This window comes from Vicia villosa, linkage group LG6, assembly GCF_029867415.1.
Source record: "Vicia villosa cultivar HV-30 ecotype Madison, WI linkage group LG6, Vvil1.0, whole genome shotgun sequence".
NCBI classification, from domain to species: Eukaryota; Viridiplantae; Streptophyta; class Magnoliopsida; order Fabales; family Fabaceae; genus Vicia; species Vicia villosa.
The window spans coordinates 94,084,411-94,100,323 of NC_081185.1; the positions used below are offsets into that span (position 1 = coordinate 94,084,411).

A 15,913-nucleotide genomic window follows, 5' to 3' on the forward strand; every position below is an offset into this window, starting at 1 on the left:
CTTCCTCATGCATTCTTTAAAACACAAACCACACTCTTTGATTTTCTTTTCTCAAGAGCTTGTTATTTCCTCTCCATTCCTAAGCATAAGTCTCCAAAGGTCGAGCAGCGGAGTGTGAATGTAACTCGTTCACCTAAAAAACACAAAACAAACATAAATTAATTAGCCGAGCTACGGTAGCTCTGATTCTGCAAAACAGATACGTAGGCAGCGGGGTAGGGCCCGTGCGAGCACAATCCTTTCTTTTCCCTACATTTTGCATTCATTTTAGTCCAGATTAGCGTAGTTTGCTTACACACCCATAGATTTAGACACAGGCGTGGATACCATCGAGTACGATGGGCGCGAGGGATGCTAGCACCTTCCCCTCGCGTAACCGACTCCCTTACCCTCTTTCTCTGGTCGTGAGACTATTGTTTTGTTTTGTGGTTTGCTGGCATTCCCTTCCTTTTCAGGATAAATATGTTAGTGGCGACTCTGTTAATTTTCGCGGTAGCGACAGCTTCCACGTACTGATAAGCATTGCATGTATACAGAAGTCTAGGAGAGTTTTGTAGTGCAGGACATAGCTCATCGGTCCTCCTAAACTGTTAGAACTCAGGAAAAGAAGCTATGAGTTAAGTGATGGTACCATATTTATTGGAGTAGAGGATAAGTGCATTTCATAAGCATTTACATATATGCAGTGTAATTTTGTATGATTCCATGTAACGTTATGTGATTCTATCTAATGTTGAATGAATTTTGTGAATGTTATATATTACGATTATGTTTCCCTTTGTTGTTATTATACTATGTATATTATAAAATGTATTCTCACCACTCTATTTCTATATTTTCTAATGTGATTCTATATGTAGAGCTGTCTCAAGTTTTTGGAGGTCCTATATAGGTTAGTGATAGTTCAACAATAACAAAATAATTAGATGCCCTATTTAACCACATTTTAATGATGAAAAAGATTTATGAGGCCCTATTTAGTTACGATTTAATCGTGAAAATTTTGAGGCCATGTGCGGTAGCCCGCCTTGCACGCCCTCAAAGATGACCATATCTATATGCAGAGTATACTCATGTTGAGATTAAGGCGTAGTCGTTTTGCAATACCTTATGGAAGATGGTGTCGAAGGACACTTCTTTTTCCCCCTTTTATGCTTATGTTTTGTTGAACTATTAAGTCATCTAGTTGGTTTATTTGGTTATAAGACTATGATACTGTAACATCGGGGTTGGGATCCATATTTAGGAGTTTTATGAGAAATTTCCATGTTATTTATGTTAATGTAATACCCATTTGATTTTATAATTACTTATTCTGCAACGAATGTTATATTATAAAGAAATTTTTTTAATTGGGGTTTAAGGCGTCACATAATTTGTATTAGAGCAGGTCAACCCATAAAACCAACTTGTGTTATGAGTCTATTATTCCCTTGTGCACAACATGTGTGTTAACACAATAATATATTCTCTTAAGAGCCAGGGCCATTTTTGAGGGTGTGCAAAGCAGGCTATCGCACAGGGCCTCAAGTTTTCCAAAGTTAAACTATAGCTAAATAGGGTCTCATAAAATATCAGGTAGGTTAAATCATGAGTACATAGGGCCTCTAATAGTTTTTTATGGCTAAATTGCAGCTAAACTACACAGGGCCTCCAAAAACTTGAGACGACCTTGTTAAGAGCTATTTGCTTTACTGTTTACAAACATATCATGGCTGGTTGTGCATGAAGAAATGGCTTTTAGAAGAAATGATGCCCTCGAAGAATGACTACTATTATGGCTCAAGCTATTCAAGCTTTTCAAAGTGCTCAGATTTGGATCCAAAATTATCGATGCAATTTTTGCGATGAGTTTGTTTGTAGAATCTTGATCATTAACATTGTCCCTTTTTTCTACTAATTTTATTATTCTTTTCAGAACTACATTAATATAAATCAATGTTTTCTTCTTGATACATGTTCCTTTGACAACCAATGGATTTGCCTCACCATTAAACACTTTTCTTTGAAACAATTCCGTAAGGTTTTCAATTGTTTTTTCTTTCCATTGGAGGATTATTCATGGTTTTCTTGATACATTTTCCTATGAAAAACAATGAATTTTCATCTTCACCAGTAACCCCTTTTCTTTCAAAAATATCCTTCTTCAGAGAAGTCATGATTTCTTTCTTGATCAGAGAATTTCGGACTATTTTCGTGGATGAATTCTTGATTGCTGTCATATATTGTTTTCTAGATTGATAATGTATATTGTATTATGGATTGTTAACGTGAACTAAAGTGACATTTATATCAACATGGACTTTATACTCTTTTCTTAGAGTCTTGAAAAATTGCGATTTTGGTTTGGAACATAAAAAATATTTTAATTTTTCTCTTTCTAATAATTACTAATTATGTAGTATATCTTTTTATGATTTGATTTTGTAGTATATCTTCCATAAATGACTTTACAGAAAATTCGTACTCTATAGGTACAACTTCTTTTTTTATATTTTAAAACTTCATAAAATATACTAATTTTTTTAGTAATATGTTTGTACAACATAAAATGATATTTTACAAGAAAGTCATATTTTATTGCTCGTCAACCCATTATCCAATACTCTGTGTCAAAGGGTGAACCTCCTACATGAAAGGGTGTCGATGGAGTGCAATGCAATAACTAATTGAAAAAAAATCAATACAATACAAATAAAAACATGCTTTTCCACAGTTTTGTTATCTCAAGGTATAATTATTTTACTTCCCGAGTTATTGTTTTACTTTTTTTCTTTCTCTTATACCTTGAGGTGACAAAATTGCAAGAAAGTATATTTTTGTTTGTATTGTGTTTAATTTTTCCAATTAGTTATTGCATTGCACTCTAATGACACCCTTATTTTTTGGAATTGCGGCCTTTGACACAAAGTACTAGAAAATGGGTCGACGAGAAATAAAATACGACTTTCTTGTGAAATATCATGTTATGTTGTATAAACATATTTCTAAAAAAATTAGTATATTTTATGCAATATTGAAATATAAAAATGGAAGTCGTGCTTATAGAGTACATATTTTCTATAAAGTCATTTATGAAATATATACTACAAAATCAAATCATAAAATGATATACTACATAATTAATAATTATTAGAGAGAGAAACATTAAAATACTTTTGAGTTCCAAAACAAAAACAAAATCTTTTCCAGACCGTAAGAAAAGAGTATAAAGTTCATATTGATATAAATGTCACTTTAATTCATGTTAACAATCCAAAATACAATCCACATTAACAATCCAAAATACAATCCACATTAACAATCCAAAATACAATCTATGACAACAATCAAGAATCCATCCACGACAACAGTCCAAAATTTTCTGATCAAGAAAGAGATCACAGTTTCTCAGAAGAAGGAAATGTTTGAAAGAAAAGTGGTTAGTGGTGAAGAGGAAAATTTAATGTTTTCCTTTGGATCTAAAAGCCCAAAGATAAGAGAGCGTAAGTTATTTATTTTCATGAATATCTCTTTCTTATAACCATCTTTTTGGTGCATTTTTTCTTTTTGCATGCTTGACTTTTGATTTTCGATTTTGGTTTTGTCAAAATATTTTTTTCCTTTTATTGCACCAATACTACTTGAGTTTTTTCTTTTGGAAACTTCTCTCTTTTCCTTTTCTCCTCAACTTTCGTTTTTCCATACCCTTGCTTTTACATTCTCCCATATCCTTAAGATTTTTTTTGTATCAAGTTGTATAGATGAAGAACAAATGTTCAAAACACGATTACAAAGGATGACCGAAACTCAAGCCACAAAAAAAGGAAAATTACACATCAAATAGTTTCTAAGATAAGTATAGCAAAGGGTTTTTGCTAAAATCATAGAAATTGTAATTGGAATGGGTAATTTTCCCTATATAAGGCCATCTCCAAAGCAAAGCTTTGCAACTCCATGTGACATCTCTAGCATTCCATTCAACATCCTTGAAAAAAATGTCGTTCCTACATAACCATAAAGACCATAAAACGGCTAGCCAAGCACTTCCCTCCTTGTCTCTTTTGAATTTCAAACAATGACACGAATAAAACCACAAAAGAAAGCTTTATTAAAATCCCAAATTTTTGGAATGAGGCAAACCCAACCGACAATATCCTTCCAAATCCCTTCCACTTTTTGACAATCCAAGAACGAGTGACAAGGAGATTCGGGAAGCGAATTACAAAACGCACAAAGAAGGTTGGAAGAAGATGGAAGAATACCTCTAAAATTGAGAAAATCCTTGGTAGGAATCCTATTCCAAAGGCATCTCCATCCGAACGCTCGAACTTTCAAAGGAACATCATTCTTCCAAACATGAGTAAAAACAGCATCATGTCTGTTTGCCGGGCCAAATGAAATTTGTTTCTTACATAGAGCAAGATAACAAGATGAAACGGAAAACAAGTGATCATCAGTGAGCAACCAATCCGCTAAGTCATGACCGAACCGTAGGGGAAAATCAGCGGGAAGGCACCAGGACAACAACCTCCTGTCCGCGGCAGTGTTTCTAGCCGCATCACTATGAATTCCAAAATCGTTCCAGCCCCATAAACCATTTCTCCAACCGCCCAAGCTCGCTATAGACGCACACTTCAATAAAGAAGCATCATACAAATGAGGAAACCGATCTTTAAGAAGCCCCCTTCAATCCACTGAGATTTCCAAAAGGATGTTGAAAAACCTTGTCCTACCCGAAAAACACAAGATTTCGCAAAAAAGTCTTTCGAATCCCTACCACCTAACGAATAAATATCCATCCACCAAACCGAACACGATTCTTTCTTATCAATCTTTGCCCCTCCCTTCACTGCTCGTAAATTAATATCATCATACCGAGCCTTCAAAATTCGAACCCAACGTGAGTCTGAGTCTTGTAATATTCTCCACCTCCACTTATAAAGTAAATCATTATTAAAATATTCCATCCTTTTCAATCCAAGACCACCATTCTCTATCGGAAGGCAAACATCATTCCAACTAATCCAATGCATTTTTCTCAACTCTTCTGAACCTCCCCACAAGAAATTGCTTTGGATGCTAGTGATCTCCCTTATAATCTTCTTAGGAGCTTTGTAGAAAGATAGAGTAAATATATATAGCTAAACTACTAAGGACCGACTTTAAAAGTACAATTCTCCCACTGAAACTCACCAAGAATACAACCGCCTCTTGATTTTGTCCACCAAAGGTCTCCAAGAATTTAACCTCCTAGGATTGACACCTATCATGATACCAAGAAATTTTAACACCTTCTCTTTTTTTCTACATGCAAGGAAAGTAGTAGCTACTTCTAGAAATCGGGGATTGATGTTATACCCAATAAATTTACTTTTGTGGTAATTGATACCAAGCTCCGAGACCAACTCAAGTCCTTTCAACACTGTTTTAATAGCCCAAAGGTGCTTCCAACTTCCATCACCTACCATCAAAGTGTCGTCCGCGAATGGTAAGACGTCCACAAAGCACTTCCCATTCATATTACAACCCGCATAATCTCCGTTACTCACAGCTTTATTTACCATAAGCTTTAAACCTTCCGCTACAATGACAAACAAAAATGGAGAAATAGGATCTCCTTTCCGCAAGCCTCTCTCAACCGCAAATTCCTTAATAGGACTTCCATTCACCAAAATCGACTTCTTGCTAGAAAAAATCATCGCTTCCAACCATTTCATCCAAATTTCACCGAATCCCATTTTTCTCATCAAGTGTCTTAGAAAGTTCCAGCTTACTTTGTCATATGCCTTTTCAAAGTCTACCTTGAACAAAAGACAATCTCTCCCTTCCTTCGTAACATAGTCTACTAATTCGTTAGCAATTAAAACTCCGTCGATCATTTGTCTTCTCGAAACAAAATCGCTTTGACTATTAGAGATTATAGAAGACAAGACCTTTTTGATCCTACTAGTCAAAACCTTAGAAATGATTTTATAAATGCTTCCAACAAGACAAATAGGCCTAAAATCATCTAAATGCAATGAATGATTCGACTTTGGAAAAAGAGTGAGAAAAGATGAAATAATAGCCTTAGATAAATCCGCACCGGAATGGAAATCATTAAGACAAGCAATAACATCTTTTTGAATAAAAGACCAACATCTTTTAATGAAAAGAACAGACATACCATCTGGTCCCGGGCTCTTTGAACCTTCACAATTCCACACCGCCGCTTTTATTTCTTCAACCGTAAAGGGAACTTCTAAGGAGAGAGACTCCTCCAAAGACAAAAAGTTGAATTCAATTCCTTCAAGAAAAGGTCTATCAACGCATTCTTCCGCAAATTTGGATTCAAAGTGCAACTCAACCGCTTCTTTCACTTCTTTAACCGAGTCTACCATTCCATTGTTAGTGACAATAGAACTAATATGATTACTTCTCCTCCTCTCCTTCGTAACTCTATGGAAGAATTTGCTATTAGAATCGCCATCATTCAACCGATTAAGTCTCGATTTTTGGATAAGCATGTTTTCCTTAATTTTAAGATTCAACCATATTCTTTTGCTAGCGTCCCTCTTCAAAGACAACTTCGCCGCATCCAACACCTCAATATCATCAGAATCATTCAAATCCCTAACTCCTTCCTCCACTTCCAAATCGTATTTACCAAACACCATTTTATCCCACCATCTCAACCTTTCCTTAATAAGCTTAAATTTTTCTTTCAAAACAAAATCACCCATCCCCCTCACTTTTATCTTCTCCCATTCCTTTTCAACAAAAGGAACGAACTCCTTTGCGAGAACCATTCATTATTAAACTTAAAAGGCTTGGGACCCCAATCAAGTTTATCCACTTCCAACCAAATTGGACAATGATCCGATATATCCCTTGCACCAATAATTTGTCCTACCACCCCCACAAGGGAACCACGTTATCAACCACAAGAAACCTATCGATTCGACTTCTAGATGTGAAGGTCCAAACCATTTGTAGAAAAACTTCCTCTTTGGCTAGTACTTTTTCAAAATTTATCCAAAATTTTTGAAAATTTTCAAAAATTGACATTTAATCAGGAAAACAATTAAAATACACAAGTATAGGTTTAGCTTTTGATCATCTTAGTATTCCACCCCTTGCAGAAAACATTTTCTTGTCCTCGGGAAAAAAAGAGTGGTGCAAAGATGACATCACCTAGCCCATGGATCTTCGTTTAGTATGCCTGTGCATTCAAGCACGCTAGGCACACTAAGTCGCGCTTTGCGCACCCTTGATTACAACTCCATAACTGTATTTTTGTTGTGTAATTTCTTTGATAAGAGCATATTAATTATGAAAGTAGGCATTCACGTATGGGATGAATATTCATAGAATGTTGGAGTTCAGTGTGCTCATGTACTCAATATAAAATTACCAACACACCTAAGTTCATTGTGCATGGACAATGTTAGTAAGTCTACCGCACAAACCAAAATATAGTTCTAACTATTGTTCAATTATAAACTAAAATTAAACTAATAAAAACTTTAAATACTTCACAATGATGAATTCAACCATGTTGTGTTAGTCAATCACTCTCATCAGCAATTTCATTATCATTATCTTCCCCTTCCGCTTCTTCTTCATCTTCTGCTTGAGCTCCTGATGCTCCATTCTCACTAGCATGACCACTTCTCTTCTGATAATGGAATGGCCTATTAGTAGGCCATTTCAAGTAACTTCCATCATATAGGAATCATGTCGTATGTGCGATGACTCAGAGACTCTCCTAGAGGAAACCCTGTTGTGTGAGCCAAGAAAAAAGGAGTCTTCGCTAACTCCTAAAATATAGGTGGTCAACAACTCCTCGGAAAAGAAGGGAGAGGTTGACGCCACTAAGGGTGACTCAAATCCTATATTCTAAAGACCTATATAAATACATCTCATCTCAAAGAGAGACATACCTTGAAGTGATACATATTCTCTACATCCTAAAGAGCACCACGCTCATTACAGTCTTAACATACTACTGCCTATGACCATATGGTTGCTACCAATAGCACCGACCATCAGTAATGCCTCTCACCTCACGTGAGCAGGCCTCCTAGATCACCTCAAAACACCATCGTATAGGTTTCTCACTGCCGTGGACAAACTCTAACCACTATATCGTGTTATAAACCTACTAAGGCCTCTTAGTCTTCCTATTTTTATAAAAGAAACATGCACACATGTATTTTTTGACCAATAAAATATATATATATATATAGATATATATATAGGAGGGATCAAATTACACCCGAAGAGTTACACCACGAGTTACACTCGTTCAATAACCACATCTCGAATTAATATTTTTTAAATTCAACCGTTTGATTGAAACACAATATCATATAGATCATACCTATAAAGTTTGAGCTTAATCTATAATGATTTACTATATCATCAAGATATCCAAAGATTAACGTCAAAATGAACTTTCATATAACGTTAATTTTGATGTAATTCAATGACATAGTAAATCATTATAGATTAAGCTCAAACTTTATAGGTATGATCTATATGATATTATGTTTCAATCCAACGGTTAAATTTAAAAAATATTAATTTGAGATGTAGTTATTGAACGAGTGTAACTCGTGGTGTAACTCTTCGGGTGTAATTTGATCTCATATATATATATATATATATATATATATATATATATATATATATATATATATATATATATATATATATATATATATATATATATATATATATATATATATATATATATATATATATATATATATATATATATATATATATATATATATATTTTCAATTCAGAAAGCACATATATACTTTTTGGCTAAAACATGTAATCCTTATTCAATAATTTGACTAAGTCTACCACATAATAATCGATGACATTCATAGTGTTTTTAACATTTTAGAAAAAATTTCTCCTTTAGCCAAAACCAAGTTACTTGAAAACAAGTTATTTATTATCTGAATAAAATTTGTCAAAATATATGGAGCAAGACTTGAGAGTTATAGAAATTAGCTTCGTTAGTGATTCATCATCTTATGAATATTTGGTTTATCACAAAAGTAATTCGAAGCCTTTTGTGCTTAAAACAACATAACATAAAATAAAATATGACCATCCAATCCCCTTAAACATAACCACATATTTTAAACTCCAAAAAGATGAAATGTTGCTCTACATAAGTTACCAAAACATAGGTTAGTTCAAGCTTCATTTTCTCTCTTTGGCTTTTTCATCGGCCTATCTGTGGAAGCAGCATTAGATGACAAATCAGCCTGAACAGCTCCACTTCCTGCCATTTATATTACATGTATGTTCATAATCATATAAGGAAGTAATGAGTATGAACAAGTAAGATACTAATCAATAATCATGGTAGAAGAAATAATACTGATGAAAAATGAAAATACTCCATTACAAGAATTTAGAAGATTTCCCCGGAAACAAAAAAAATTGAACTTATAGAGTCTAACTGCTCTCAAATGTTATAAGCAAAATAATCCCATTAACCCAACTCAGTAATGCAGAAAAAAAAGATGCAGGACGAATTCGACGTCAAGACATCCCACATATTCATCATTAAAGGATGAATTCTAGCCAGTAGACTATTTGACAAAAAATTATAAGCATGATCCGAGTAGATGAATAATATACTAACCTATGTGCTGGTTGAGGCCATATGACAAAACATGTGTTGATGTCAAGGAAGCTTTTAGTATGCTGAGACACTGAAATCATGTATGCAATTAAATATTGTAAGTTGTTATCAATCTGGTACAAGTCATAAAAGAATAAAATAATGTTTTCTAAATGAAGAGGACTCCCTTTACCTCCTTCTGGCCAATATTAACTACCACCTCCTCCACATCATTAAGAGGGACCTTCATATTTTCTATATATGAAATACCATCAATGGATGACATTGGAGTCACAACCAAGTCATCGGTCACCATAAACGTCATCGGTCTTCTAACATACCCCAAATTATCATAACGGATAGTTTTAGGTTTCGGTAATATCTGGTTTCTGAGTTTGGAATGTATGACAACGATGGGATGAGTTAGTAATTCTTTGATATTCGGTGACCTTAAATATTTGTCTGAACTCAATTCAGTCATGCTTTTATATAAAATATCAATACAAGCTAATAAAGAGCTACCATGAAGCATATATAGCACTCCTCCTATTGGATATGTGAGAAAACTTAAAATAAGGTCGGCGAAATCTTCATCCCCTTCAACAAACAAAAATTGTTTATCTGATTTTCTTCTTACCACTTTCACAGCAATTTCATTACAATCTTCCTTTTCTTCACCATTACACACCTCGAATGGGGTCATTGAAGATGAAGTACAAAGAACTTGTTCCTTCTTAAATAGAAAGTCGGATAGAGGAGTTTTCGAGACCAAAGATAATTTCAGGAGATCAACTACCTATTCAAAACAAAAGAGAAAACAGAAAAACAAAAGAGAAAACAGAAAATCAGACATCAACATATGGCTTATAAATATATATAGGCTATACAAAAATTGAAAACATGCCTCTTTCTTGCCGAGTTTAAGAGTTTGTTTATCCAAATCATCAATGCCATGGATGCCATGTTTCTGAAGAATGTTCAAACTTGTTTCAAAAAGACTAGGGATGACACAAAGATCATCCAGAATGATAAAAGTCGAAGTTTCGTTAACAAAGCCATCTTGATTCACATAGTAGGACTGCGAGGGATCCGTGTCGTCAATGTTCACTTTCATATTCTTGCAAAGAGCACCCAATGAGTTTCTTGGTTTCAGTAGAGTTTCCCTCCATGACTGTGAACATAGCCGTCCTTCTGAAACACTTTGATACAGTGAGCTAATGCTTCCAAATCTCACTGCTTCGATATTTGACTTCTTAGATATGAGTCTTGCAATAGTCCCTAGAGGCAGCGTTAAGAAACTCAAGAGAACGTCCACGAAATCCTTCCCCGCCTCAGCAAACAGAACTTTCTTCCTTTTTTTGTCCACCATTACTCTCAAGGTGACCTTGCTTGTTAGTTCAGCCATGATAAGAATCTCAGAACGCAGATTCACCGATAAATTACACAATGCAGTTGCTATAAACTATTTAAGCAAAAAGGCTAGGGCTGACAAAACCCTAACCCTATTTTTTTGACAGAGCCCTACACCTATTTTATTTATTAAAAAAAATAAAATTTTAACATTTTCATTAAAATTTTCTTACACTCCTTACTTTTTTATTTTACTTTAATAAAATAAGATACTGTCTATTCTTATTCATGATAAATATTGTATATTTAAACATTTTAAAAGATACTGTCTATTCTTATTCATGATAAATATTATATATATTTTTTCTGACCCAAAAAAACTCATATCATTTCATAATATAACTGTTGTTCAATACAAAGAGGAATCGAATAAAGAGACATACGCCTAGACCAAGAATTGGCCGCCCTTGCTAACAAGTGAGCAACCGAATTCGCTTGGCGTTTAGTAGACTTAACCTCAAAGTCGGGATGAGAAACTAAAAGTTGTTTAATACTAGAAATAATAACACAAAATTCAGAGAGACCAAAACAGTTATTGTTAACGGCATGTACCACCGTTTGAGAATCGCTCTCAAAGGTAATGTGCTCCATATGCATATGAATAGCTCCTTGAATTGCTTCCTTAAGTGCCAAAGCTTCTGCCTCTACAAGCGTATGGTTGCCAAAGTCCCACGATGTACCTGCCAAAATAAAACGACCGAAACAGTCTCTGAAGCACCACCCTCTATTAGTAGTGCCTGACTGATTATTGAAACCTGCATCCACATTGCATTTGACCCTACCCGAATGGGGGGCTGCCAGGTGATATGATGGTGATCTTCCATAGTGCTTGATTCTTGGATATTTTGAGCCCTAGCCCAGTCCTTCCAAACATGGTACCCCTGCATACCCAACTGTATTGCATCCTTCTTCTCATTATTCCATATCCAATTATTCCTATTATTCCACAACACCCATAACATAACCGCCACTTTACCTGCAACTCTCTTATCTTCCATCCGACAAATGTCATGAAGTATCGACTTCACATCACTCTCGTGCTCAATCCTAGTGCCAATAACTTCACCTAACCCTGCAATAGTCCAACAATGTGTCGTTTGGGGACACCCAAAAAATACATGCCACTCATCCTCCACCCCACCTTCGCAAAGTTGACAAATAGTGGGGCAAGGGACATACCGTTGTCTCAATCTACTACGAGTAGGAAGACAGCCCCTACAAATCCTCCAAACTAAGTGTTTGGTCCTTGGTGGAGCTTTAATCTTCCACATGTGGTGCCAATCCCCGCGCACATTACTAACCATATGGTTGCGGCGATTGCATAGCCAAAGCTTGTAACCTGTTTTCACCGAATAGCAACCACTTTGTTCCTCTTTCCACACCAAAAAGTCCTCTGTTACATCTTCCAATAAAGGAACCTGCAAAATAGCATTACCAATCTCAAGAGGAAACATTTGGTTAATCTTAACATAATCCCACTGCTTAGAATTAGGTTGAAAGAGAGAATTAACCATCAAATTATAAACATGCCGCTCTTGCGGAGCTCCCACCCAACCCCCACTATCATTCCTTAACCAAGGATCATTCATCACACTGATTTTGCTCCCATATCCGATCCTCCACCTACACCCTAGTAAGAGAACCTCCCTCGCTTTCCACAAGCTACTCCACACAAAACTCGGATTATTCCCTAGCTTAGCTGCCAAAAAAGAAGATGTAGGGAAGTATTTCGCTCTAAAGATTTTGGAAACCAAAGCATTCGGATTAGTCATGATATTCCACCCTTGTTTCGCCACCATAGCAAAGTTGAAGGCTCTGAAGTCACGGAAACCCAACCCTCCCTCATTTTTAGGGTAAGTCAAACTCTCCCAAGCAAGCCACCGAATCCCCTTGTTATTATTACCTCCTCCCCACCAGAAAGAGTTCAACATCCTCTCTATCTCACCAACCATAGTATCCGTTAAAATAAACATACTCATGACATAAGCAGGAATAGCTTGGAGCACATATTTGATCATAACCTCTTTACCTGCTCTAGACAACAGCCGACCTCTCCAAGAATTAATTCTTTTCCAAATACGATCCCTGATAAAAGCAAATGTTTCTTTCTTACTCCTACCAATCATAGAAGGTAGTCCCAGGTATGTACCCGTGCCTAATACATGTTTAACACCCATAATACGAGAAAGATCTTCTTGAGCTGCAATACTTATGTTACGGCTGAAAAACACCTCCGATTTGTTCATGTTAATGTCTTGGCCAAACGCTTCGGCATACACCCTCAAAATATCCATAAGGTGTCTAACTTCAGTAAGATTTGCCCTGCAAAAAAGAAAACAATCGTCAGCAAAAAGTAAGTGGGACACCAAAGGTCCCCCTCTACAGATCTTGATTCCATGCATGTCTCCTCTGTCAACTGATCTTCTGATAAGGGCTGTAAGACCTTCGGCTATGAGAATGAAGAGATAAGGAGAAAGGGGATCTCCTTGTCTCAATCCCCTTCCTGGCTGAATGGGTCTGACACGATCCGAATTAACCAAAATAGAATAATGAACTGAAGTAACACACATCATCATCCAGTGAACCCATCTTTCTGCAAAGCCCAACCTAATTAACATCCCTCTCAAAAAACTCCAATCAACCCGGTCGTACGCTTTACTAATATCAATCGTAAGAGCTAACTCTGCATTGTTACCTCTTGTCTTGCATTTCAGATTATGAATAACCTCGAAAGCTATCAATGCATTATCAATAATAGATCTCCCTTCCACAAACGCCGATTGTTCTTCCGACACACACTTAGAGAGACAACACTTCAGCCTGTTTGCAAGGAGTTTGGATACCATTTTATACACCACATTACATAAAGAGATGGGCCGTAAATCCTTCATCGTTTTCGGGTTCTCACATTTAGGAATAAGACATATATTAGTTTCTGTAAGGGTAGCAGGAAAAAAACCTCTATGTAGCCAATGAGTTGCCGCACTAAAAATATCTTCACCACACACATCCCAAAAATGCTGGTAAAAAGCCGGGTTGTAACCATCTGGACCTGGAGATTTATCCGGGTGCATCTGCTGCAATGCCGCATACAACTCGTCTTTCGAAATAGGACCCAGTAGCTTAGAGTTATCTTCTTCTGTGATCTTAGGTTGGATGTGAGATAATACCGGTTCATGAACATTTTTTTTTCTTGGAACAACATGGTGAAGTAAGTCTTAGCCATATCACATAAGCCAGCCTGATCATTAACTACCACCTGGTCATCGTCAATAAGCCTCACAATCTTATTAAATTTTTTCCTTGCCGTAGCCGACATGTGAAAGAACTTGGAATTCAAATCACCATCTCTCAGCCAATGTAACTTCGCCCGCTGCTTCCAAAATATTTCTTCACGGGCTAGCAGCTGCGCATGCTTGTGATAAGCTTCTGTGACCATTTCCAAACTAGCCTGATTACCACTTCTGCTGTAGTGTTCCATCTCACTTTCGCATTCCTGCACTTCCTCTCGAAATCAACTTCTCTTCCTCCTACTCCACTTTCTCAGCTCCTCCGCACAACCCCCTAACCTATCTGATATTTCCATCCCTCTGTTCGGTCCCCACCCCGCTTCGACAACTTCCCGAATATCTTCCTCCAACAACCATTTATTCTCAAACTTGAAAGAATAACGGTAGCAGTGTCTTTCTGTGGGGTCTGTATAAAGAATGATAGGATTATGATCCGAATGCGAAGCCGGTAAGTTAAGGAGTCTCACATTCGGAAACAACTCCAGCCACTGAGTTGTTGCCATGGCCCGATCGAGTCTTTCTTCGATCATATGTGGAGTACCTCTACTTTTAGTCCAAGTGAATTGATACCCTTCAATGCTGATATCAGTGAGATTACACTCTTCAACAGCATTACGAAACCCGTTACACAGCCAATTCAGATGCAAATGAATGCCCCTCTTGTCCTCTTGAGATAACAAATCATTAAAATCCCCAATAATACACCACGGATTGTCTGACATGTCTCTAAGGTCTCGCAACATATCCCAAGCAAGTTTCCTGCGTCCTCGCTCCGGGAAACCATAATAACAAGTCAACCTCCACTGTCCTCGAATATCATCCTCAATCATCATGTTCACAAAGTTCTGCGAATAATTCAACACTCTACACTTAATATTATTCCGCCACAATACCGCAAGACCACCACTCCTTCCATCAACATCTACTGCCAAGCAAGAGTCAAACTTTAACGTGACCCTAACTGTTTCCATCTTCCTTGCATTTGCAAGAGTTTCTGAAAGGAAGATTAAGTCCGGATTATGACGTTGAGCAATGTTACGCAGATTAGAAATTGCACTCAAGCTGCCCAGACCTCGGCAATTCCAACTCAGAATGATCATTATTCCCGGCAGTCCTGGCTGCCAGGACCTGCCGATAAAAAATGCTGAAATGCTTCTCCATCATTAATATGTGTATTCCCATCCTCCCTCCTTCTTTTCTTTTCCACCTGCAACTCCATGCCTTTGGAATCTATCTGTTTTTGCATTACAGGGTAGTTTAGATTATGGTTTGAAACAGGTGATATGCGGCTGGTATTGTTACTGGATCTTTTGATGGTTTTAGCCTTGGTACTGAGTTTGTTTGGTGCTTTGCGGTTGGTGTTTGTGATGTTGGTATTATGGTCATGCTTATTCGGTTCTAATTGGGACGTGTGTAATTGTGGGCCATGCAAATTTAGGCTACTGCCAATGGTTATGGCATGTTGGTCATTATTCTTTAATGCAGCAGCTTGAAAGGAGTAAGGAAATTTGGTGGGGTCAAGTGAGGCTATGTGATTGTTTTTGTTTTGTTTAAATGTCGACAATGAGTGATTAATGCTGGGGACAGAAGCACTACTATGGC

At 36.6% G+C, this 15,913-nt stretch overlaps 1 protein-coding gene across 1 annotated transcript; it reads right to left on the reverse strand.

The window, feature by feature from the left end:
- Positions 1-14,535: 14,535 nt before the first annotated feature.
- Positions 14,536-15,411, reverse strand: LOC131614157 (uncharacterized). The gene has a single exon (XM_058885783.1). It carries the CDS (start codon positions 15,409-15,411, stop codon positions 14,536-14,538), a length of 876 nt encoding a protein of 291 aa, XP_058741766.1.
- Between the last annotated feature and the right edge of the window lie 502 nt (positions 15,412-15,913).

Coding starts and splice junctions, on each gene's coding strand:
- LOC131614157 (XM_058885783.1), bottom strand. CDS start 15,411: ATGATCATTCTGAGTTGGAATTGCCGAGGTCTGGGCAGCTTGAGTGCA.